Raw genomic sequence first — 25,850 nt, forward strand, 5'->3', positions numbered from 1 at the left:
TGTATCTTACATACACAACCCTTATCAAGGAAATTTGATTCAAAAAATTTTGTTCCCATTCAACCACTTATCCTAAGCACATTATTTTTGAGCAGAAGCTTTTCAATTTCATATAATTAAAGTTATTTGATTATTAAGTTATTGCATATTATTACATTTATTATTAAAAACTTATTACAGTGATTAAATTACAAATTTTATAATTGCCTCTGTTGTTGGTTAAGAATATATCTCCTGCCCGTAGATGAAAAGGTTGAATTCATTACCCGATTTCCAGAAATTAAGCAATTCATTTATCTGGCTAAACCAGTGTTCTACATCCAGCTAAGTTATGTTGCTTAGAAATTTTGAATTACGTTGAATGTGGGTCTTTATCAAATGGACATAGAGGGTGGAGAGAAATACATCTATACCAACAGAGTGGATGAGTAAATTACTTTTCTTGGTCTTAATAAAGGCTTACATTTATATAATGTCCTGAGGTTTTTGAAACATTTTATTTATAATGCATCATTTCATCCTAACAACAATCCTGTCAGGGAAATAATATATTGGTAGAAAATATAGTACATACAATGTCCATTTTAGAAATGAGGAAACCAAGGCTCTGAGAGATTCTGCCTTGTCCATAGGCACATTACTTAGTAGTAAAATGAAGTTTCAGACATGAGCCTTATTTCTCCAATTCTAGGACTCTTGACCCTTTGCCACACTACTTCATACTAAAAAGTGAATTCAAATCTGTATGCCTAGATTACAAATTATTGTAATCTGTATTTAAATGCACTTCATTTACTTTTTGCTTCTTAGTCACCTTCACTTTCTTAAAATAATTCATTACACATCATTCGTGAGGTAGCAAGGTATATATCAAACATGCAAACCCCAGCAATGTCTTGGTTCACTTCACTCTGCATCAGTTCATATAAGTCTTTCCAGGTTTTTCTGAAGTCTTCCTGCTCATCATTTCTTATAGCACAATGGTATTCCATTACATTTATATACCACAGCATATTCAACCCCCAACTGATGGGCATCCCCTCAATTTCTAATTCTTTGCCCCCACGAAAAGAGCTGCTATAAATATTTTTGTACACGTGGATTCTTTTCCCATTTGTATGGTCTCTTTGGAATACAGACCTAGAAAGGGTATGGACAGTTTTATAACCCTTTAGGCATAGTTCCAAATTGCTCTTCAGAATGGTTGGATCAGTTCACAACTTCACTAACAATGCATTAGTGTTCCAGTTTTGTCACATCTTCTCCAGCATTTATCATTTTTTTTGTATAATGCTTTTAAAAAAAAAATTAATTGATTGATTTTTAGTTTTCAATATTCACTTCAATAAGCTTTTGAGTTTTAAATTTTCTCCCCCTCCCTCCCTGCCTGCCTCCCCAAGATGGCATGCAGTCTGATATAGGTTCTACATATACATTCCTATTAAACATATTTTCACATGTCATGTTGTAAAGAAGAATTAGAACCAATAGGAGGAACCACAAGGTAGAAGAAACTAAACAAAACAGAAGGGGGGAAAAAAGAGCAAATAGTATGCTTCGATCTGCATTCAGACTCCATAGTTTTTTCTCTGGATTTGGATAGCATTTTCCATCACAGCATTTATTACTTTCCTGTTTTGTCATGTTAGCCCGTCTGATAGGTGTGATGTAGTACTTCAAAGTTATTTTGATTTGCATTTCTCTAATCAATAGTGATTTAGAGCATTTTTTCATATGACTATAGATAGCTTTAATTTCTTCATCTGAAAACTACCTATTCGTGTCCTTTGACTATTTAACAACTGGGGAATGACTTATATACTTATAAATTTGACTAAATTTTCTATATATTTTAGAAATGAGGCCTTTATCAGAGACACTGATTGTGAAAATTCTTTCCCAGTTTTCTGCTTCCCTCCTAATCTTGGTCGCATTGGCTTTGTTTGTGCAAAAACTTTTCAATTTAATGTAATCAAAATTATCCATTTTGCATTTTATAATGTTCTCTGTCTCTTGTTTGGTCATAAATTCTTCCATTTTCCATAAATAAGACAGGTAAACTATTCCTTGCTCTCCCAGTTTGCTTGTAGTAATCAACCTTTATATCTATATTGTATACCTAACCTATTCCACTGATCCACCACTCTGTTTCATAGCCAGTACCAAGTTGTTCTGTTGATTGCTGTTTTATAATACAATTTAAGATCTGGTATGGCTAGACCACCTTTCCTTGAATCTGTTTTCATTAATTCCCTTGATATTCTGGATCTTTTGTTCTTCCAGATGAATTTTGTTATTATTTTTTCTAGCTCTGAAAAATTATTTTTTGGTAGTTTGACTGGTATGGCACTGGGCAGTGTCTTGAGAGATAAAATGTGCCTCTCTCATGACATGGTTTCAGCATAATGGGAAGTCCAGAGCCTGTCTCATCATTGAAAGATGTTTTTCCCCACCACATCAAGGTTCTTCTGAGCCTTTGAAAATATGACCAACTCTCTCAGTCACACTGATCTGGGAGCACCTTTTCTTCCTTTGCCAATTTTAGTTTCCTTGTTTGAGATATCAATCTTTTTTTTTCCTTTTTTCTATCCATATATAGGACCCAGTAGACATTACTAGCAAAAGAGCGGCATGTAAAAATCCATAGACCAAGATTGATTTTAAATGAAGGGAGAAAAAGAGATTTAATTATGTAACATATCTGAATAAAAACCAGTCTACTAATTTTCTTTTAACCTATAGCAACTGTTTCAAGGACTATCCACTTACCTAATTTCTTTTAAAAAACCAATTTATGAGTAGTTTATATTAAGTGTAAAAAATATTACCTTTCCTTAATCAAAAATTGGCCTTTCAAGTATAATTAACTATATTTTGGCTGACTCTTCATCAGTGTTAATCCCTAAAATTTTTTATACCAACATATTTTTTCACTTTTCATCTTTCATTTTTCTGTTTTTCTCTTCTGTTTTTACATCACCTTCATTTCCAAATGGATCACTCTTCTTCTCCTAACCAGAGAGCCATCTCTCACAACAAAGAAATTGAAAAAGAAGCTGTTAACAAAACTAACCAACACATCACCTGAGTCTGACAATATATGTACTGTTCCACACCCACCTTTGCAAAGAAGTAAAGGAGGTATATTTTGTTGTTGTTTCTCTGGCACCAAGCTGGGTCATTATAATCACATTTTTTTCTTGTTGTTGTTTCCATTAACATTATTGAAGACAGTGTATATATTGTTTTCCACACTTTGCTTACTTCATACTCAGCACCAGTTCATAAAAGTTTTCCAAGCTTCCCTGAATTCTTCATATTTATTCTTTCTTACAGCATTGTACAACTCCGTTACATTGCTATAGTCACATTTAGCCATTCCTCAATCATTAGGCATATCTTTTTTTTTTAGCTCTTTAAAACCACCAAAAAAGTGACACTGTGACTATTTTTTTCTATGTTGGACCTTTCTTTCTTTTTTTTCAGAAAAGAAAAAATTACTCAGCACCCCCCAGGAAATCTGCTTTTTTTTTTAATTTTAATTTAATTTTTTTTAAAGACTCATTTATTTATTTTTAGTTTTCAACATTCACATCCACAAGATTTTAAGTTCCACATTTTCTCCCCATCTTGTCCCTCCCCCAACCCCAAGACAGCATGCATTCTGAGTACCCTTTCCCCTAATCTGCCCTCCCTTCTATCTCCTCCCTTTCTCTTATCCCCTTCCTCTTCTATTTTCCTATAGGGCAAGATAGAAAATCTACTTTCTTTAACACTTTAACTTTTTTTTTTAAATTTGCGTCATTTCAAACTACTGCCACCCTCCCTGGATCATTCCAGTGCTGCCCAAGGTGTAATATTGACCACTTTGGGAACCTGTGGAGGCAAATGGCATTTTTCATTCATTTAGATTTTCTTGTATGGATGGTTAGACTAGTCTTCTGAGTATCCATGGATCTCATTGAGGAGGCTCTATAATGTTCTAGGGTTTAATGCAATCAGCACAATGACATACACAAATAGGAACACCTGATTTACCTCAGCATCTATAGGGAATTCCTCTTCTACTTGTGCTTTGTTTAATAAGCATCTATCACAGTGGCAAATACTTTTTTTTAATATACATTTATTTATTTTTAGTTTTCAACATTCCCTTCCACAAGTTTTTGAGTTCCAAATTTTCACCCCATCTCCCCCCTCCCCCCACCCCAAGATGTCATGCATTCTGAATATCCCTTCCCCTACTCTGTCCTCTCTTCTATCTCTCTCCCCTTCTCTTATCCCCTTCGCCTTCTATTTTCCTGTAGGGCAGGATAGACTTCTGTACCCCATTTCCTATATTTCTTTCCCAGTAGCATGTGAAAACATTTATATGTTTTTAAAACTTTAGGTTTCAAATTTTCTCTCTTCCTCCCTCCCCACCCACCCTCACTGAAAAGGCAAGCAACTCAATATAAGTTGTACGTGTGCAGTTATGCAAAACACGTCCATAGTAGGCATGTTGTGAAAAACTAACTCTATTTCCCTTAATCCTATCCTGCCCTCCCATTTATTCTATTCTTTCTTTTGATCCTGTCTCTCCTCAGAAGTATTTACTTCTGATTAACCCCTTTCCCAATCTGCCCTCCTGTCTATCATCCCCCTGCTCTCTTGTCCCCTTTCCCCCCTCTTTACCTGTAGGGTAAGACAGATTTCCATACCCAATTGAATGTGTATGTTATTCCCTCCTTAAGCCAAATCCTATGAGAATAAGATTCACTCATTCCCTCTCACCTTCCCCCATTTCCCCTTCCACTGTAAGAGACTTTTCTGTTGTTTTTTTTTGTGAGATAATTTACCCCATTCTACCTCTCCCTTTCTTCCTCTCCAAATATCATCCTCTCTCATCCCTTCATTTTATTCTCCATATACATACATATAATTTTTTTCCCCCCAACTACCCTGATACTGACAAAGGTCTCATGAGTTATAAATATCATCTTTCCATGCAGGAATGTAAACAGTTCAATCTTAAGAAGTCTCTTATGATTTCTCTTTCCTGTTTACCTCTTCATGTTCCACTTGAGTCCTGTATTTGAAAGTCATATTTTCTATTCAGCTCTGGTCTTTTCATCAGGAATGCTTGAAAGTCCTCTATTTCACTGAATGACCATTTTTTCCCCTGAAGGATTATACTCAGTTTTGCTGGGTAGGTGATTCTTGGTTGTAATCCTATCTCCTTTGCCCTCTGGAATATTATATTCCATGCCCTACAGTCCTTTAATGTAGAAGCTGCTAAATCCTGTGTTATCCTGATTGTGTTCCCACAGTACTTGAACTGTTTCCTTCTGGCAGCTTGTAATATTTTCTCCTTGACCTGGGAACTCTGGAATTTGGCTACAATATTCCTAGGAGTTTTCCTTTGGGGATCTCTTTCAGGAGGAGATCTGTGGATTCTTTCAATTTCTATTTTGCCCTCTGATTCTAATATATCAGGGCAGTTTTCCTTGATAATTTCTTGAAAGATGATGTCTAGGCTCTTTTTTGATCATGGCTTTCAGATAGTCCAATAATTTTTAAATTCTCTCTCCTGGATCTATTTTCCAGGTCAGTTGTTTTTCCAATGAGATATTTCACACTGTTTTCTAATTTTCATTCTTTTGGATTTGTTCTACTGTGTCATGATTTCTCATAAAGTCACTATCTTCCAATTGCTCTATTCTAATTTTTAAGGAAGTATTTTCTTCAGTAAGCTTTTGGACTTCCTTTTCCATCTGGCCAATTTTGCTTTTTAGGGCATTTTTCTCCTCATTGGCTTTTTGGACCTCTTTTGCCATTTGGGTTAGGCTATTTTTTAAGGTGTTATTTTCTTCAGTATTTTTTGGGTCTCCTTTAGCATCACTCTCCGTTTTTCCTCTACTTCTCTAACTTGCTTCTCAAAATCGTTTTTGATCTCTTCCATGGCCTGGGACCAATTCATATTTTTCTTGGAGGCTTTGGATGTAGGGGCTTTGACTTTGTTGTCTTCTTCTGGTTGTATATTTTGGTCTTCTTTTTCACCAAAGTAAGATAATATAGTCTGACTCTTTTTGCACTGCTTACTCATGATCCCAGCCAATTACTTGAGTTTTAAACTCTTTGTTAAGGTACGAATCTGCTTCCAATGTGGAGAATGTACTGTCCCAAGCTTCGGTGGTTTGTACAGCTGTTTTCAGAGATACTTGTAGGGACCTGCAAATTTTCAGTTCTTCCAAGGTGGTATGATAAGGGGCAAGGTGTTTACTCCTTTCCTGGCCTGCGACTACAAGTACTCCTTTCTGTCCTGTAACTGTGAGGAGGGGCACCACAACCACTACAAGCTCCACCAAGCCAGTGCTCCTCCTCCCCCCAGCACCGCCGCCCAGAACTGTGGCCCAGATCCAAACACGGGCAAAGCAAGAGATTCCTGTCTCAGTACTGGCAAAGAGATCCCTGCAATCCCTCTCTGATCAGCCACTGGATTCCCCCTCAGTCTGTGGGCCGGAAGCTCGGGAAGCACCCCCCGAGGGCCACGCCCTTGGGGAATGGAGCTGAAACCCCACCTTCCTTTCTTAGGCACCAACAGAAACAGACTTTTCCCACTGACCTTCTAATTTGTCTTTGGCATTGGTGGATTGAGGAGTCTGGAAACCTCCACAGCTGCCCGAGATTCAGTCCTCTGAGGCCTGCTCCAGGTTTGCTGCGGCCTGTGCACCCACGCTGAGCTGTGCTGCGCTCCCAGCCCGGTGCGACATACCTTTCTGATCAACCATCCAGGTTGTCTTGGGCTGGAAATTTGTTTCACTCTGTCTTTTTGTGGGTTCTGCTGCTTCAGAATTTGTTTAGAGCCATTTTTTATGAGTATTTGGAGGGCTTTGGAGGAGAGCTCAAGCAAGTCACTGCTTTCACTCCACCATCTTGGCTCCGCCCCCCTATGTTGGACCTTTCTTTCCTAACAAAGCTTTTTTCTCAAGAGTCATGCTGTTCTGACCCTCAAGTTACTCTTTTAAAAATATGAAACAGAATTCTCAATGCTCACTTTACTCCAGTAGATCTCTTGGGACGGTGACTCCCTAGACTGTGAGTCAAACCTTCACACATTGCCTACTCTCTTGGGATTTTAGGGACTACAAATAGAAATCATTGTCATTAACCATTTTTGCTTTATATTTTCTTTTTATAACAGGATAATTTCATTTCTCTTTTTAAAATACACAGTCCTGGAATGACCCACCTTCCCCATTCCCTCCCCCCCCGGAAAGCATCAGAATAGCAAAAGAAAAAGGGTCCATTTTTCATTCATACGGTATTGTTTCACTATGTGCTCAGGAAAGACGGAAGTGTGTATAAGAAAAATTGAACATCTAAGAAAGAGAAATTAATTGTCACATGATCTACATGAAGAAATATATTAAGCAAATGACCTAGTCATCTTTCTGTATAACATGGGAGTATGTTGTCTTATGTCCCACCTGTTTATTGTTTGTATTCATTTTTCTTCAAAGTAGTTTAATACAAGCAGTCTCTGAATAATTTTTCTATCCTTTATGGGAGGAAAAGAATTTTAAAATGTTTATTTGGAAAGATTCATTACCGGTATTTCACTATTCTGGTCAAATCTCACCATCTTATTTGTATATAAAGTACACATATGAGTCTGCTTGTGCTATATACATGGAAAAGAGCAAACTCACTACTATTTCTGTTTTGTCACACAGCATAGTCCATTTTTTGCTGAGCAATTGACTGCATTCCAGGTGTGGCTCACAATGGGAGTAGAGAACAGGAACCCACCAGAACAACTTCCTATAGTGTTGCAGGTAAGGTTCTTTGGTTCACATAGCTTGATTGGTCAGACCCCATGACAGCTGAGGAAAGAAAGACAAGAAGAACCCACAGCCCTAAACTCAATTGTGTAGCTTTTGTGAAGTGTATGGGGTATGTGAAACATGTGCCTGCTGATTGCTATACTCTGGGCCAGATGGTATTTGGATAAATTAATTATACTAATTCCTTAAGGAGTAATTAAAATTAGTTGTTTGGATATTCCTGGAAGGCTTTCTTGATAAAGGCATCGAATGTCACCCTACCTCCAAATAAATATAAATTTAGATTGTCCATTAGCCTGTTCTAAAGTATCAATTTTTACCCACCCTTACCTCTCCTCATTTCCATTCCTTTTCATAGTGAACTTTGATTTGAAAATGTGATGAAACAAATATCTTTTGATATAGCCTATTGGCTGTATTGTCCCCTCCTTGGCTTTTAAACTACAAACATGTGAGGCAAATATTTCTTGTGAATACCTTCTTGCTTTAGGAGAAAGTGTATTCTAAGAAGGAACAGTACCTTTTGTCTGTTGGCTGATTATTAACACAGAAATATATACTCTTGCTAGAGATCTGTCTACCTCTTTGGCAAGAAGGTGTATATCAGAGTTGTAGTGGTTACAAAGAATGTCCTTTCTACGTATCTTGTATGTTTTTCCAAAGCTCATACTTGTACCCAGTCATTCATTTTGGGACATACAACTTTTTTTTTAATTGTTCCTTCCTCCCTCCTTCTTCCTTCTTTCCTCCTTCCCTACCTCCTTCCTTCCCCCTTATTTTCCCCCTTCCTTTCTTCCAGTAAGGCCATTCTTTGGTCTCCATCTAAACCTGATTTAAGTTTAGATGTCTAATGGGAAGAGTCCCATCTCTAAAAGGTTATAGTTTCCAGGTTAAGATCAGTGCCTTTCTTTAAGTACAGTGATTTGGTCCTTTTGCCTGTTGTGAGACAGGAATTTGTTTATTATCCTCTACCTTTCCAAGGACATCTGCTTCACTTCCTTCCTAATAGTAAGAATTGCACTCTCTCTGCTAAATACTACTAACCGCCGTGAAGGGCAGGACCATCAGACTTTACTAGATCAAAACTTCATTTCTCAGTGGTTCCATGGCTGAGTGAACTTTTGAAAAATAGATGAACATTTTATCTCTGTCCTTACAATGAAAGTTGGCAGGTATTCTCTCTAGTATTCAGTCTATGTTGTGCCATAATATTAGCTGGCAACTGAGGATTTTATTCATAATTAACCTTGCAACAGATCTGAAATTTCATCTGGTACAGAAACCTCCCTCAGCAATCTCCCATGGTAAGACAAGGAGGCGAGAGAAGAAAGGGTAAATTTAAATGCAGTACACAAATATAAGCATTAAATGGAACCATTCATCGATTAGGAAAGCAGTATATAAGCATATTTGTGTGTGTGTGTGTGTGTGTGTGTGTGTGTGTGTGTGTATCTGCTGTGCTAGTTGCTATGGGTACAAAGATGAAAAATTACTCAATTTCTGCACTCAAGGAGCTAACAGTCTACTTAGGTTGTGTTGGAGTGACACAACATATATTCAAATAAGCCTGTGAAAAGGTAGAATGTGGTGTTGGCAGAAAGATAGAGGAAGAACAATACAAGGACTTAAGGAAAATCTGAGGGAAAGGTCACTTTTAGCTGTTGAGAATCTGGAAAAACTTCTCATAAGAAAAGAATTTCAAGAGGTAAGACTTAGAACAAAGCCTTTGGCAAGAAGGCGTATATCAGAGTTGTAGTGGTTACAAAATGGGTGTGAAGAACGCATTTGAGGCCTTGTAAATAGTTGACATGAATTTGTGGAGGCTGGAAAGGGCAGAGTAGAACAGATAGTTTGGTTGGGACATTAAATGTATGAAGAAAAGTAAGGTGAAATAAAGTGGAATGGACAATTGGAGCCAGACTATGGAGATTTTAAATACTTTCATGTTTTCTCTGTGTAGAATATAGTACAATTATGTGTATAACTATAAACTCATTGAGAGCAGGGGTTTCATACTTGGTGTTTATATCCCTTGTGCCTAGCCCATTCCCCTGGTCCGTGGTAATTGTTTGTTATTTGAGTGAATAAATTGTTAGGGAAGCAAAGGGAGAGGATCCAAGGTTCAGTTCTTCTTGAATCACTAATTACAAATTTCCGTCACAGGAAGCTATACCTTTCTGTCCAGAAGCAGCACAATGATCTTCTAGTTTTCCCTGATACTGTTGTGTTGTAAACCAAAATCTTTATGTCACAAGGGCATGATGCCAAACATGTTAAACTTGGTTCTTCTAGGGACCAAACCTAGAGAATCCTTTTGTAAATCATTTTTTATTGACTTTTTAAAAGTGTTCCATTTACAATCCATACTCCCTCAGGGAAGAAGACCTAACAGAGCCAATATCCTGCTGCCAAAATAAGAAAAAAACTCCTTTGTAAAATAAAAGAAATAAGTTTTCAGTTTGTTTGTTTTCAGTGTAATTCTATAAAACTAGCATAGACAGAAGATTCTTAATTTTTGCTAAGGGCTTTCCTTCTAGTTCTTTGTCCAGTATAGATGGATGGTATTAATGTATATTCCACTGAGGAATTAAGCAAGACAAGATTCACAAAAGTACTTGTTTTATTGGGTGCTGCCCTATAATATTATAGTTGCTCATTGACCTGCTTTTTTTTTCTATCATGCATTATCTTGAAAAGTGTTATTAATGCCAAAGCCTAGACCCTGTTATCCATAAATTATCCAACTGCACCATGGCAGTTCTTTAAATATTGCTCAGAAGAAAGAGAACTTTAATTGAGAAACTTGTTCATTTTTAACAGCCTACTTTTCTTTTCATGTAGTGGACAAAATTTCTTCTACCTTATCCCCAAAGGCAGAGGCTGATGACTTTCCTGGGTCAGTCAAGAGCTTTAAAATACATCCTTGCAATGTGCAGTTGCTTCAGTGTCCCTCATGGAAAAATTACTATATTTCCCTGTAGGTCAGTAATGTCTCCAGTAGCAGAGTTTGGATGTCCCTCATTCCTCCTTCCCAGCCACTCGCCTTGCTGGCTAGGAATCTCAAAGGCCTTTTGTACAATATATATCTGTTCAAAAACGTCTTCTATGAAATCAGCCAAAATGGAAATCTAACTAGTCCCTTAAAACCTCCAATTTGGGGCAAGGGCCTCCAAAGTAACTATTCTTCCCTTCCCTAGTCTGTTCCAGTTTTGGATGGTTTTGATTTGGGGAATTTTATTCCTTGCATCAAAGCTAAATCAGTTTCTCTGCAACTTCCATTCATTACTTGTTAATCGAATAGAATACTTCTAGTCCTTCTAGTATAACAGAACTTCAGATACTTGAAATAGCTTATATGTTGTTCTCCTCCTTTAATCTAAACATCTCCAGTTCCTTCAGTCAACCCTATTATCTGTTAGTCTCCAGCCCCTCCTCTTCCTGTTTGGCCTCTGGACACAATCAAGTATGTCATTGTCCATCTTAAATTATACCTTCTAGAACTGACTACAGTACCCCAATTATACCTGAGCTTAGAATAATGTAGTAGGACCTTTACCTCCCTTGTTCTGGACATTTGCCTCTCAGTGTTACACAAAATAATGATAGAATCCCCCTCTTTTCCCCCAGTGGAATTTCAGGTCTTTGAGAAAGGGATAGTCCAATTTTTTTATTTGTATCCCCATTGACTGTCACATAGTTGGTGCTTAATAAATAATTGTTGCTTGATTAGCTTTAAGGGACCATTATATCATATAATTGACTTACTTTGAGCTTTTATTTCACTGAATCTCCCAATTCTTTTTTCACATGAACTATTGTTAAGCTACATTTCCCTTATCCAATGTCATATGGGGTTTTTTTTAACCCAAATGTAGAAAAAAATTTATATTTATTCTTATTAAAAACCATTCATTAAAAAATTTAAAAAATTTCACTGATAATATTTGTATGTACTTTGGTTAGTGTTTCTGGAGGTTTATTGTGTAAGTCATATATCTGCAGAGTTGTCCCCCTAACCTTAGAACAAAACAACACAAATTGCTTCCCATTTTTATGTGTTCTTCAGTTCTTATGAAGCAGTGCCCAGGGCTTTCAGACATTGTCCCAATTTGTTTCAATTTGTAATATTTGTGAAAGAGTCACAGGCATGAGGGAGATAGGTAGAAACAGAGAGAGGACTGATAAAGAAAATAAATTTGTTTTCTATAATAATTTAATACCCTAAAAATTCACCTTAATTCAAAATTTGTAATTGGTAAAAATAAATATAAGCATTTCATTAAAATGGCTCTGATCAACTTCATTATCTGCTTTTTTTTTTGTAATATTAATGAAACTAAGTCAAAGTTTAAAGCAGGAATAGTGTTCTGTTATCTTCTACTTAACTCTCATAGGATCCTGTAGTTCTTATCTCCAATGTCATTGTCATTACAATCTAGTGTTCTGTAATGAACCAATTTGTAGACAAGTATGGCTTTGATTTGAATCTTCACACAGGTTTCTATCTGTTCTTTACTTTAGATTGGCAGAGGAGAAAAGTTGTGGGAATAACTCATCAGGTCACTAGTATTTATTTTTTTTTAATTCTACACCAAGATTGACTCAGTCAGAAACAAGAAATGATATTAAATTACAACATCAGATCAACAACTCCTAAAGAGACTGTTCAAGGAACTGAGACAGTTCTAGCTGTCTATTTAGACCCAATGTTGAATGGGACCTTAAGGGTCACCTCGTTTATCCCTTTATTTTCCAGATAAGAAAACCGAGGCCCAGGGACACTAAGTAGATTGTCCTGTTGCACACAGGTTTTTGGTATCAAGCCAGTATTTGAACTCAGTTCCACTGACTCTAAACTAAGTACTCTTTTCCATTACTCCATACTGCTTTCTTCTGTTGGTTGTTCAATGAATAGAAAGAATGCTTTCCCATAGGAAACCTGGTGTAATAGACTACTGTTTTTGTAATGAATTTTTCTATGAATTAGCCTCCTCATTTCTATTTTTAAAATGCTATTGAGGTCCTCCTCTTTTGGATATTTTGTATCACTCAATTCTACCTGATCACATTTATATAGGCCTGTTAGCTTTGCAAAGCTCTTTACAATACTTTATCTCCTTTGATCTTCCCAATAACCCCGTGAAATAATTATGTTATTCTCATCCTACAAATGAGGAAGTAGTGTCAGTCAGTTGTGGTCTTCTTACTTTAAAGACCAGATCTCTAATATCCCATGCTACCTCTCTAAGCTAGCACTTCACTATTGTAAACTAAGCTTTGATAATCAGGTTTACTGGACTTATTTCTTCTGTTTCTGGGTGCTTTTATAATTCTTTGGCAAGGAAAACAAAGTTCTTTTCTTATTTGGAAATGTTTAAGGAGTAGGATGAATAAGAGAAATATAATTGGTCTTTGTGAGCATCATGCATAGAATTTGATGTGTTTGAATGGCTGTGATACTGCACTGATTGGGCCCTCCCACTTGCTCAAACTTGGGAAATCAGGAGACTGTCTCACCCAAGGTTACCTGGAGAATATGAAATCCATGCTAGTCAAAACATCAGAATGTTACAGTTGAATGTAGCAGTCTTGAATAAAAACATTAATCCAAAATATTTCTGAGATATAATTACATGTCCTTTTAACTATAAGCTGAAAGAAATGCAAATTTTAGTCAACATGTAGTGCAGCTGTGAGTTATACGTGAGTGGGATGGAAAGTAGCAGAATCAGCTGTACATTTGGGGAAAGTGGCTGGGGTCCAGAGGAGATGAGTTTAAATTTTCTTTCTCATCCATCAGAATCATTTAGTGGTTTAAAACGTCTGCCTTTATTCCTCAGGTGCATATTTGAGAATAGGGGATCTTTTTTTCAGGGTTTGGACTTAGGAGGGTTTGCAATAATATTTCTTTCTTCCTCTTTCTATAGGTGCTGTTAAGCCAAGTTCATCGGTTGAGAGCTCTCGACTTACTGGGAAGGTTTTTAGACTTGGGCCCCTGGGCAGTGAGCCTGGTGTGTACTTGTTGCATTAGCTCACAGAAGGGAAAAGAACCTTTCAAATGAGTTAATATGTAGACTATGTACAATAAGTCGTTCTTGCATGAAGGGAATAGGGAAATCTTTTGTGAGCTTATTGAGTGTCTCAAAACTGACCATGGCCTTATATCCCTAAGTTCAATTTCAAATCTGGCTGTATTCAGTAGGATTTGGAAACTGCCAAATGTACTTGAAATGTGTTCTCAATGGGCCAAAGCAACTACCATTATTCACTTTTTATCCCTCTTCTTCCATCTGAGATTGCACCTAGCCATAGCCTTTGCAGAAAAGAAAGTACAGTAACACCTTACTCACTTATCTGGAGGTCCATTATCCGGCAACCTCAGCTATCCAGAACACAGCCAAGAACCCGGAAGTAAGCAAAAAAAGGCCTCTGAGCAGCCAAATTAGATGTAATAAAGTCCATGAAATATAGCCTAGCATTCTACTCATGGAAGAGCCATTCAAGTGCTTACTCTGAGCCTATTTGCTCGAATTTAGACCCATTGACAAGCTTGGTTGTCTGGTTTCCCAGCCACAGAAGATTAAAGGCAAATTAGGACAAGGGAAGAAGGAGGCACTGTAATAGATAGGCATGTTAAAAAGAACAAAAAACGACAGCTTACATCAAGGGAAGGTAGTACGAAAGCATCAAAAGTGGGTAGGAAGTCAAATAGCATAGTAGGTTCAGGCCATTTAGTATAGGAACAACCATTCCTACATATTTTAATAGTCTCACGGAGCACTACTGTATTACGTAGCCCAATATAATCATTGATATTCATAATGATAAACCTAAATCATTGAAGTTAATTATTTCCAATGTTATCAGTATCAGAAGACAGAGATGTGTGTAATAATACATTTAAGAAATATTTCTACCTTAAATGATTAAACATAAAATTTAGTTTTAGAATGATAAGGGACCTGCTTCATTTGTGTGGGTAAAAACCTCCTTCACTGACAATGCCCAATAAGTTAGAAACCAGTATAGATAGAAATGCTGAACTATGTGCAAATAGGCATAGGGATAGCCAAATGCCCCCCACCCTGCCCCTGACAATATTACAGTTGGATCTAAAGCTTCAGCTCAGTATGTCATCTGCCCTGGTTGCAAAAGGCACTACTTTTGTGATGGAGGAGTGCCTTTGTGCTACAAACATAAGGTGTTTGGGATTTAGAATTTTTTTGTTTTATTTTTATATTGTTTTTGTCTTATGATAATGTAAGATGACAGCAAAACCTTATGTTTAAAAATAATTGAACTTCTCCAGATGTTCCACACACTGTGGTGCATGTGCTGTCTCCCATTTCCCCTGTATTTTTTAATTTAAGGGGCTCCCCACAAGAGGGTATTCTGCCAGAAATTCTGGGAGATATTGAGCCACTGCGAGGGCCAGAAGCTCTCACCTGTTCCATGTTAACTAAGCACCAAGCTTTCTCATCCCAGCAATATCAGCCTCTCAAGGTTGTTCTCAACCTTGTGTGTATTTTTGTGTGCATTGTCATGTAAAATTGGCAAGAGGTGGGCAATGAGTCCTGCCAGAATACTTGACATGCTTATGGAGAATTCCAGAGGGGGTGTGTGTGTGTGTATGTACACATTGCACCCACATGTGCCTGTGTATGCCTGTGTACAGTGAGAGCTAATAGCTGGAGAAAATGGAGAGCAGCATGTTTTCAGGCACAAAGCTATATTCATTGTAATGAGGAAAAGCTGCCACTAGATTAATTCTGGGGCTCTGTAGACCAGATGAGTCTCGAAATACCTGGCAACTTTAAGGAATTAAATCAGAGATGAATAAATCTGGAGGAAATCCCTCTTTACTATAAATCAGGGATATTCATTCTGATCATATTTCCCAGATGTGCTGAAAATAATGTTGCATCTGTGTCCCAGAGCTCTGTAGTTCTGCCACCTGTGCCACTCACTTCCTGTACAGAACCTATAGTGAGATCGTTGGTAATTTTTAATTTCCTTTTTCTTTTTTTTCTCTCTAGGCCCTGTCAGTTGGCATCTTCCCTTATGTTCTGAAACTGCTCCAGAGCTCAGCCAGAGAGCTAAGACCACTTCTCGTTTTCATATGGGCCAAAATTCTAGCTGTGGACAGTGTGAGTAATCTCATATTTATTTCATGTGTAATGTGTGTCTTAGTTGCTATTGATACTTTCCTGCTTTGTTTTTTTTTAACTAGGGTTTTTTTTTTAATCCTAACCTTCTTCCCCCTAAACAATGTGAGATACAAGGGTTAGAAGGCATAGGTTCAGTTAAAATGGACTTTTCTTATTTTTTAAACATTCAGACATTGATTTCACTTGTAATTACCACTATTGCCTTCTTCCTTTTCCATGGTTTCATCTCATCCTTTCCCGACTTCTTTAAGATTTTACACTACCAGTTATCTATCCCCTCACTCTCTCTTGCATTTTCAAGCCTTTCCTTCTCCAGTGGTTTATTTTTTATTTACACATTTCTGTCTTCTCTCTCTTTTAAAGGCTATCCTAGTCTCTTCATTTTATATTTTTTGAAAGAATGTTCTACGTTTGTTTCAACAATTTCATTACTACCCACTACTCTTAACTACATTCTGACTTCCACCATTGCTGAAAATATACCCTTAAAAGGAAGTTATGACCTCCTAATCAATAAAGTGATTTCATCTTCAGGCTTCATTCTCCTTGACCTCCATGTAACAATCTATATACTATTGGCCACCCCCTCCTTCTTGGAGCTCTTTTCTGACACTGCCCTCTCTGTTTTTACCATCTACTCTTCTGCCTACTTTTCTTCCTCTTTCAGTGAATCCATTTCCTATTTCACAATCTATATGGGCTATCCCCAGAGTTTAGCATCTGGTGGGTGTTTTTTTTCCTATATTCTCAGTTTCAGAGAGTTCAGGAGTTCATATGACTTCACAGTCTATATCTCTGGCCTTCTTCTCTCCTAGATCTTCAGTCTCACAGATTGCTTTATTGCTTCTTCAAGCACTCATTCATTCTATAAATATTTATTTAAAAACTACTTTATAACATTCGTGTTTTCTTTTTGGTTTGGTTTGGTTTTTGTGGTGCTTGAGCTTACCATTTGCATTAGGTGGTCATTGCTCTATTTTTTTTCCTGGTTCTGCCTATTTCATTTTATATCAGTTCATCTAAGTCTTTCCAAGTTTCTCTGAAACAAGCACCACAAAGCAATTAAATCTGAATGCTGCGAAACTACAAATTTGTCTGCAAAGAAAAGATATGAGAAGACAACTCCCTTACCCCTTTGGAGAAGATTGGTAAATAAAGTCATATTCTTTTTCTGTATGTTAAGAAGTTTTATTGGATTTCTTTATTTTATTTTTTCCTTTTAAAAAAATTATTTATTGTAAGGGAATAGGAGAGATATGATGGCAGGATGCATTTAGGTGATGCAAAAAAAAAAAAGTAATAGGGGCAGCTAGGTGGCACAGTGGATAAAGCTCCAGCCTTGGAGTCAGAGGATCTGAATTCAAATTTGACCTCAGACACTTGACACTTACTAGCTGTGTGACCCTGGGCAAGTCACTTAACCCCGATTGCCTTACTGAAAAAAGCAACAACAACAACAAAAAGAAAGTAATAGCCATAAAAATCTATATTCAAAAATCTTTCCAAAAAATATTCATTTAGATCAGCCAGTAATCCAAGAGAGGCAAAGATACAAAGTTTCTCTATATAACAAAATGTTCGGAGCAATACTTTTTGTGGTAGCAAAGATTTGGAAACAAAGTGAGTGCATCTCATGGGGAAATTGCTGGAGAAACTATGTCATATAAATATAAAATAATATTATTATGCTATATGAATTGATGGGTATGAGAAATTCAGAAAGGCGTGGAAAGACTGGCATTAATTTTTTTCAGAGTGACATAATGGAGCCAGGAAAATAATATACAAATTTACAAACATAATATGAACAAAAAGTACTGTTTAAGAAATTGAAACGCTGTGTAAATGTAATGACCAATCTAGGCACTGGAGAAGGGTGGATGAAATACACCTTCCTTCTTTATGGTTATGAGAGAGGGATGCAGAATGTTTCATATGCTTTCATACATGGTCATTGTATTGGTTGATTTTACTTAACTGTTTTTCTTTGTTATGAGAGAAATATCACTGAGAGGGAGGAAGTGACTGGCTATCCATAAATGACTTTGTGGTAGGGGAAAAAAGTCGTAAAATTTTAATTAGAAGAAAAGAAACTGCTAGGAACAAGGTATTGTGCTAGACACATATGATTAATGGTTTCTGCCTTCAAGTAAGTTATAATTTAGTGAAAGAGATAAAATAAGTACACAAGCAACTACAACAGAAGGCATAGGTACAAACAATAGTGAAAGAGAAAAGATATGGTGATAAATCAAGAGTAGTTTTGTGAAGGAAGCTGAATTTACCTGGCCCTTCATGGATGCTTAGGTTTTGATTTTCAAGGAACAGCATCCAAGGAAGGGGAATATCATGAGGAATGAATGCCACAGGCTAGGAAAGTATGAGGCATGTTCGGGGACCATTGAGTGACTGCTGGGGATGGTATTTTGGCTGGAGCACAGGGAATAAGGTTAGGAAAGTAGGTCGGGATCAGATACAGCATGAGGGGCCTTGAATATTTGCCAGGGAATTTAGATAATTTGGTAGGCAGTGGAGAGCCTTTGGAATTTTTTGATGAGAAAATTGAAGCAATCCAAGGTTTTCTTAGGGAAGAAAAATAATCTGGGTTTGTTGCATATACTCTAGATTGAAATGAGAAGAAACAGTCTGAGAGAATAGTTAGGAAGCTATTTTAGTAGTCCAAGTCAAATGCACAGGCCTGAATTTGGTTGGTAACGGTGGTAACAGAAAGTGTAACAAAACTAATAACAGTTGACTTTATACATTATTTTATAGTTTATGGTTGATATCACTTTCAGTCCTCATTATGGCCCAGTGAAGAAAGCTATACAAATATTATTTTCCTCATAACAGATGGGGAAACAGGATTAGATGACTGAAGTGACATAAGACTTCAAATTTGTTGCTATTTGCTCTAACCCAATTTTTTTCCCCACAAAAGGTCCCAGGTGAATTTTCATTAGTCTATAGTTTTGTTTTATTTAACTACCAAAGGTTCCTATTACATAAAAATTCCCAACTTAAAAAAATTTTTCTTCTCTTGATTCTTCCCTCGTCCAGCACCCTCTTCTCTGACTACTCTCTGTGCTAAGAACTCTTATAGTCTGCTATAGACAATTTACATATTCTCCTCATCTACATTGTAGTTTGCCTTAGGGGGTACATTATAGTAGGGGATACAGATTTCTCTGTGGGAGAAATCTGAAAAGAAATTCAAAGGACTTGGCACTTGATTTCATAGGGTGCCTGAAGAAGGAAGAAGAGCCAAAGATGACCTTCAATTTCCAACCTGAGGAAGCTATCCTAATGAATGCACCATTAACAAAAATTAGTCATCCGTAGAATTAACAGCCTTAAAAGTCTAATAGACTCTCGAAGTTTGAAACATCCCAAGTAAGCAGGCACCCAACAGGAAAATCACTACCATCTCAATCAACTTATTCCATTTTGGGGCAACTCTAATATTTAGAAAGTTTTTCATTGTGTTTAGACAAAATCTGACTCTCTGCCTTTCCCCACATTGTTTCTAGTTCTGTCATTCAGGGCCAAGCAGTATAAGTTTTTATCACTTTCCATATGACAACCCTTTGAACACCTGACCACTATACTTTTCACCTTAAATCAAATCTCCATGCTAATCCCCAGTTTCTTTAGCCAGTCCTCTCAAGGAATGGATTTTCAGCCTTTTACTATCCTGATCATGGCCTTGTGGACATTTTCCAACTTGAAAATGCTCCTCCTGAAATGTTGTACCCAGAACTGAATATCAGGTGACCTTCAGCATCAGGTGACTAGCAGGGAATACAGCACAACTACCCCTCCCTTGCCCAATGCAGCCTAAGAATATATGAGCTGTTTTGGACAAAGTAAGCTCTAGAGGAGATTCCTGTTGTGCTCCTGGAGACTGTTCTCCAGGTTGATGTTGATCCATGTGGTAATAGCAGTGTTTATTGCAGTTGTCACATCTGCTTTGCTTTTACCCCAATACAGGCTACCCCTATCATCTTCTAAATACCTAAAGGAAAAACTAAATGGATTGCAAGGAAAAGCAGGCACTAAAACTCTAATAGTGAGGGACTTCAGTTTATCTCTATCAGCCTTAGGTTAAACCAATTAAAAAAAACAAAACAAAACAAGACCATTTTTAAGGACCTCAATAGAATTTTAGAAAAATTAGGACTTTTGGCAATTTTTGAATAGAATTTGAAGGAGTAGACATATTTCTTAGGAGTTTTTTTTTGTCTTATAGAAATTGATCATATCTTAGGTCACAAATATCTTAGTGCAACAAAAATTATATTAAATAAAAGGCTACTGAAAAAAGTTCTAATAATCAACTGGAGACTAAAGAACTTCATGCAAAAGAATTGGTGAGTCAAAGAACACATTAGAGAAATGATAAATTTCATTAAGGATAATGAGAACAATGTGACAGCTTGCCACAGTTTGTTGGATATTTCTTAAGTAGAAATTTACATCTCTAAATGTTATCATTTACAAAAAAAGAGAAAATAAGTGAATTAGGAGTGCAACTAAAACTACTTGAAAATCAACAAATTTTAAAATCCCAATTAAACACCAAAATAAAAATCTTGAAAATCAAAGATAAGATTAACAAAATTAAAAACAAAAACAAAAACAAAAATCAAACTAATAAAACTAGAAGCTTTTTAAAAGCTTTAAAAAAAAACAGCATAGATAACCTATTAGCTAGTTTTACTTAAAAAATAAAAGAGGAACACCACATTACCACTATCAAAAATGAAAAAAGAGAATTCATCTTGAAGAAGAAATAAAGGATATTATAAGAAACACAGCTGTGTGCCACTGAAACTGATAAATAAAATAAATTAATATTTATAAACTCTGCAGATTAGCTGAGCAAGATGTAGGGGATTTGAACAAACAGATTTCAGAGGAAGAAAATGAACAAGGCTTAAATGAATTCCAAATTTAAAAACTGCAGGACCATATAGAATCATAGGTAAATTCTATCAAATATTCAAAAAACAATTCCAATATATTTAAACTTTGCATAAAAAGCCAAAGAAGTTATCCTGCCACATTTCTTCTGTGACACAGCTATGGGCTTGATATGTAAACTACAGACAGTTAAAACAGAAAAAGAAAGCTGAAGTTCAACATACTTATTGAACACTGATGCATAAATTTTATATCAAATACTTGCAAAGAGACTAAAACAAAATACCACAAAAATTATACATTATTACTAAGTTGGATTTATACCAAGAAGTCAGGGCTGTTTTAATATTGGAAAAATTACAAATTTAACTTGCCATATTAATAAAATATGAATGTATATGTGTATGTATAAAACCTTATTAATGAAGTGGACAAAAATCCTGTGGTTATGATGAAAAATGTTCGTATGATTATAATCAGAAATAGATGAAGATAAAGCTTCTGACAAAATACAACTCTAATTTCTATTTTTAAAAAACCCTACAAAACATGGGAATAAATATCATTTTTCTAAAGCAAAGAGCTACCATTGTAAGTAACAGAGAAATAAGGATGTCCATTGTCACCATTTCTCTTTGCCATAGAAATTCTAGCTATAGCAATAAGACAGGAAGAAGAAATTGAAGGAAAGAGCATGGGTAAAGAATATGCAAATGTATCATTTTTTTTGCAAATGATATGATGGTATACTTAAAGAACCCTAATGACTCAACTAAAAAATTAATTGAAACAATTATTGAACTTCAGTAAATGTGCAAGATTTAAAATTGGAAGAGCATTGAATACAAAAGTATTTAAGAGCAACTCTTTTCATGGCAACAAAAAACTAGAAACTAAAAATACACCTATCAATTAAGGTATAGCTCAATAAATTCTGCTATATGAATGTGATGGAATATTATGTTACTGTAAGTAATGAAGAAGTAAATAATTTCAAAGAGACCTATATCAACAGATAAAAGAATGTGGTCAGCAGAGCCAGAACTTATAGTATAATAGTATTATTGTAAAAACACATTTAAATACTTTTATAAACTGAAAAATGAAATAAACAGAACCAGTTGAGCATTTTTTACAATAACAACACTATAAAAACAAAACAACTTTAAAAGTTGTAGGAACTATCATCAGTGACCTTCCAGTGATCCCAAAGGAGCTGTTATGACATATACTACCTATACCTTAAATTCATTTTTCTTTTCTCCTTTTTTTCAACATGTTGAGGATAAGAGGAAGAGAGAATAGATTTGTCCATTTAGAAAATAATTTTTTAAAAATAGAGAAATGGAAAGTGCTACTGATGTAGAATTTTGCATGTACTTCTAGGTGAAGTCACTATTATTAGTATATTATTAATTGTTTTATTGAAGAGACCTTTCACAGGGATAAGGGAGGTAATTTGTAAATGTTTGTAATGTAAAAACAGAACACACAATTATTTTTAATATACCACTCAGTACTTGCTAACCTCACTTTCTTATACTTTGAATATTATTTGTATTTTTATCTCTTAATTTTATGCTTAGATTAATTGTATCTATCTTGAAACCAAGCTGAAAATTTTCCTCCTTAATATGTGCATGGCACTTTTTGTACCAAGTATGGGTTTAGTGTCCCATTGCAGTTGCAAATTATGTGAACATATTTCAGTTTAAGAAATCTGGTTTAAAATGTGTCTTGGTTTCATTTGTCTCCCAGAGACCTGCTTATTTCTAGGGACCGAAATATTCAAGTGATGTGCTGCAGTACTCCTTCATTTTTGACTCTGTGTGGGAAAATATGAGGGCACTGTCTTTAATATTTTCATCATACTGAAGGAAATATTTATTTATGCTTACAGAACTCCTTTTGAAGCCTGTAATGTTCTCAAAGTCTCTATGAGCTACTTTTTATAGTCTGAATTACTTAACCAGCTTGAGAACCTGTTTATTTAAAAGAGCTTCCTGCTGATAGGAATTTTGAAATATTTCCTGTTTCAAACTGAGCCCTGTGAACCTTATCCCTCCCCTTTTCATAATTTCCCTTGCCTTGCTTGCTAATAGTTTTATGTTTGAGTAATTGTCCTGCACTACCTTTTTTTCACATCTTCCCACAATATATGGTACATAGCTGGTGATGTTCTTTAATTGGTCGTCTAGCTCTTAACAAGTGCATGCTTGCATGTTGTAAATTTCAGAGTTGTATTTCAAATCAGCTCATCTTTCCTGATGAGGAACATGTCATCCTGAGGGTCACTGGTCACTTTTGATTCACAGACTGACAAGCAGACACAAAGAAGAGGGTTTCTCTTCAGAGTTACAGAATGAGAGATGATTAGTGCCAGATTCTTGAAAGAGCCACAGTCTCCAAATCCCAGGCCATCCTACCTCCCTAGCTGTTTTACCATGAGCTTTAAGAGGAGTTAGTAAACCTGGATTCTATTCCTGATTCCTCCACTAACAGACCATGTAGGCTTGAGTAATTCACTCCACCACTCCAAGCCTCTGTCTTTTCATCTGTGACATGAAGGAATTGAGCTGATGATCTCTAGGGTTGCTTCTAGTTTTAGAATTTCTGAAATTTGATTGTAAGAAGAAATAAATATGTATTATGAACTAATTTAAAATATTCCCAGAGTTGTACTATCATTCAGTTCTTTATAACATTTGTGGTGAAAGCATCTCTATGTCATTCCATCAGTCCAATATATCAGCAAGCACGTTTATTAAGTACCTACCATATACTTTGTTGTTGTTCAGTCATTTCAGTCATGTCTTACTCCTTATGACTCCATTTGGGGTTTTCTTGGCAAGGATATTAGAGAGTGGTTTGCCATTTCCTTCTCTGGTTGATTTTCCAGATGAGTAAACTTAGGCAAATAGGAGTAAATGAATTGCACAGTCACATAACTAGTAAGAGTCTAGATTTGAACTCGGGAAGAGGAGTCTTCCTGACTCCAGGCCTAGTACTCTGCCCACTGAGCTATCTAGCTACCTGTACTAAGCACAGGACATTAAGGTGCTTACATTCTACTGAGGGATGCAACATGTTATATAAGATATATACACAGGATAAATATATAGTTGTTTGGGGTGAGTTGCTCTTATAATTGGGAATCAGAAAGAACCTCTTGATAGGGGTGACAGGTGATACTTGAAGAGTGCTGGAAATTTGTAAAGTTTTTTTTTAATGTTTTTAACCTCTTTTTTAAAACCAGTACTGAATGGTTTTGATAACTAATGCAGTTTGTGGTCTAGCTGTGCTGTTCTCTATTCATCTTTATGTATTTTCATTATTTCTTTTAATATTCTACAACTTTGTTTCTCCAACTAAATTTTGTTTTTAATTATAAGGTCTATCATGTATACTTTAGACAATTTGATATAACATTAAAACAATAAATTATGTTTGGTAGGATGGTCATTTTTATAATATTGACCTGTCCCAGCCATGAGCACTGAATATTAGCTATTGAAGTTATTTTTTTATTTCTTAGGATAACTTTATAAACAAATCTAAACAAATGTTTTGCATGCTTTAATAGATTGATCGCCAAGTACTATATAGATTTTGTAGTAATTTTAAATAGTATTTCTCTTTTAGTTATTGTCTATTAGATTTTCTTATTATTATCATATAAAAATGCTATTTATTTTTGTTGGTTAATTTCATAGCCTGCAACTTTACTGAAGCCATTAATTTTCTCTACTAGTATCTTTAGTGATTTCTTAGGATTTTCTAATTAAACTATCATATCATCATTAGTTTTATCTCCCCTTTAGCTGTCTTTATACCTTTAATTTCTTCCCCTTTTGAGTATTGCTAGGATTTCTAGAACTCAATCAAATAATAGCAGGCCAAGTAAGCACCCTTACTTTACTCGTATATATTTACTGGGGAAAATTCTAATGTATGTTTATTGCCTATTATGCTTGTTTTTGGTTTTAGCTATACATAAAAGATAATCCTTTGCCTATACTTTGTAAGGTTGTTAGCATAAATGAGTGTTGTACTTGGTCAGAGGCTTTTCCTGCATTTCTTGAGATTATCATGTGGTTTTAACATGATCATTTATATTGATTGTTTTCCTAATGTTTTACTGCCCTTGTATCCCTTATATAAATAAAACTCGGTCACACTGAATGATTTCCTGCATGTTTTACCATATTTCTGTGATGAATTACAAGAAGATAGAGACAGTATTACAATAGCTGTGGGAGACTATTGTCCCTCTCACAGTTTTGGACAAATGTAACAGGAAGATAAACAAACGGGAAAATTTAGAGTGAGACAAAGTGCTAGAAAACCTAGAGCTTTTTTAAAGACTTTTAGCATCTTTCGAATGGGAATGCTGAAGAATACATGTATTTCTCAGCACCCCTCGAAACCAAATAAAAAAAAATTAAGGCCATTGTTTATAGCAGACCTGCACAATTTGGTAGGGACCAAAATTAAAATAGGCTAAACTTCTTTGGGCCACAAATAGGTTAGACTAGACCCAGATGATGGTTGGTTGCCACGGGTCACATGACAAACAGGAGAAAGTGCTCAATGGCAATCCTACATTTTATGTAGGCCCCCAGAAATCCTTTGGCGGGCCACAAGCAGCAGGCCATATGTTGTGCAGGCCTGCTTTATAAAGATAAATAGATCATTGATTACTTTAGAAAGACCATTTTTGCAGATTGCAGAAGATCAAGAAGTGAATGGGAAGTGACAAAGTAGAAGAAACATATATTCAGCTTTTTCTTAGGGTTTGGTTGTAAATGATCCACTGAGAAAGGATGATCAGTTGTTGTGAATGAAAGGTATTAGGACTATCTGAGGCTGTTTTGATAAATTCAGATTTTGCTTATGGATTTTATTGTGGTATGCTAGAACGTAACCAAATAAT

At 35.9% G+C, this 25,850-nt stretch overlaps 1 protein-coding gene across 5 annotated transcripts in view; it reads left to right on the plus strand.

Annotated features, from left to right (window-relative positions):
- RPTOR (regulatory associated protein of MTOR complex 1) overlaps positions 1–25,850 on the plus strand; it is a 508,936-nt gene that overhangs the window by 320,115 nt on the left and 162,971 nt on the right. For all 5 annotated transcript variants that reach the window (XM_078155853.1, XM_078155851.1, XM_078155852.1 and 2 more), the window contains exons 11-13: positions 7,716–7,817; positions 13,754–13,837; positions 15,863–15,973. In XM_078155853.1, the coding sequence (XP_078011979.1) occupies positions 7,716–7,817; positions 13,754–13,837; positions 15,863–15,973 (297 nt within the window). The remainder of the gene's footprint in view (positions 1–7,715; positions 7,818–13,753; positions 13,838–15,862; positions 15,974–25,850) is intronic.

The sequence above is a fragment of the Phascolarctos cinereus genome, unplaced genomic scaffold (assembly GCF_003287225.1).
Source record: "Phascolarctos cinereus isolate Bilbo 61053 unplaced genomic scaffold, phaCin_HiC Scaffold_5;HRSCAF=322, whole genome shotgun sequence".
Classification (NCBI taxonomy): Eukaryota; Metazoa; Chordata; class Mammalia; order Diprotodontia; family Phascolarctidae; genus Phascolarctos; species Phascolarctos cinereus.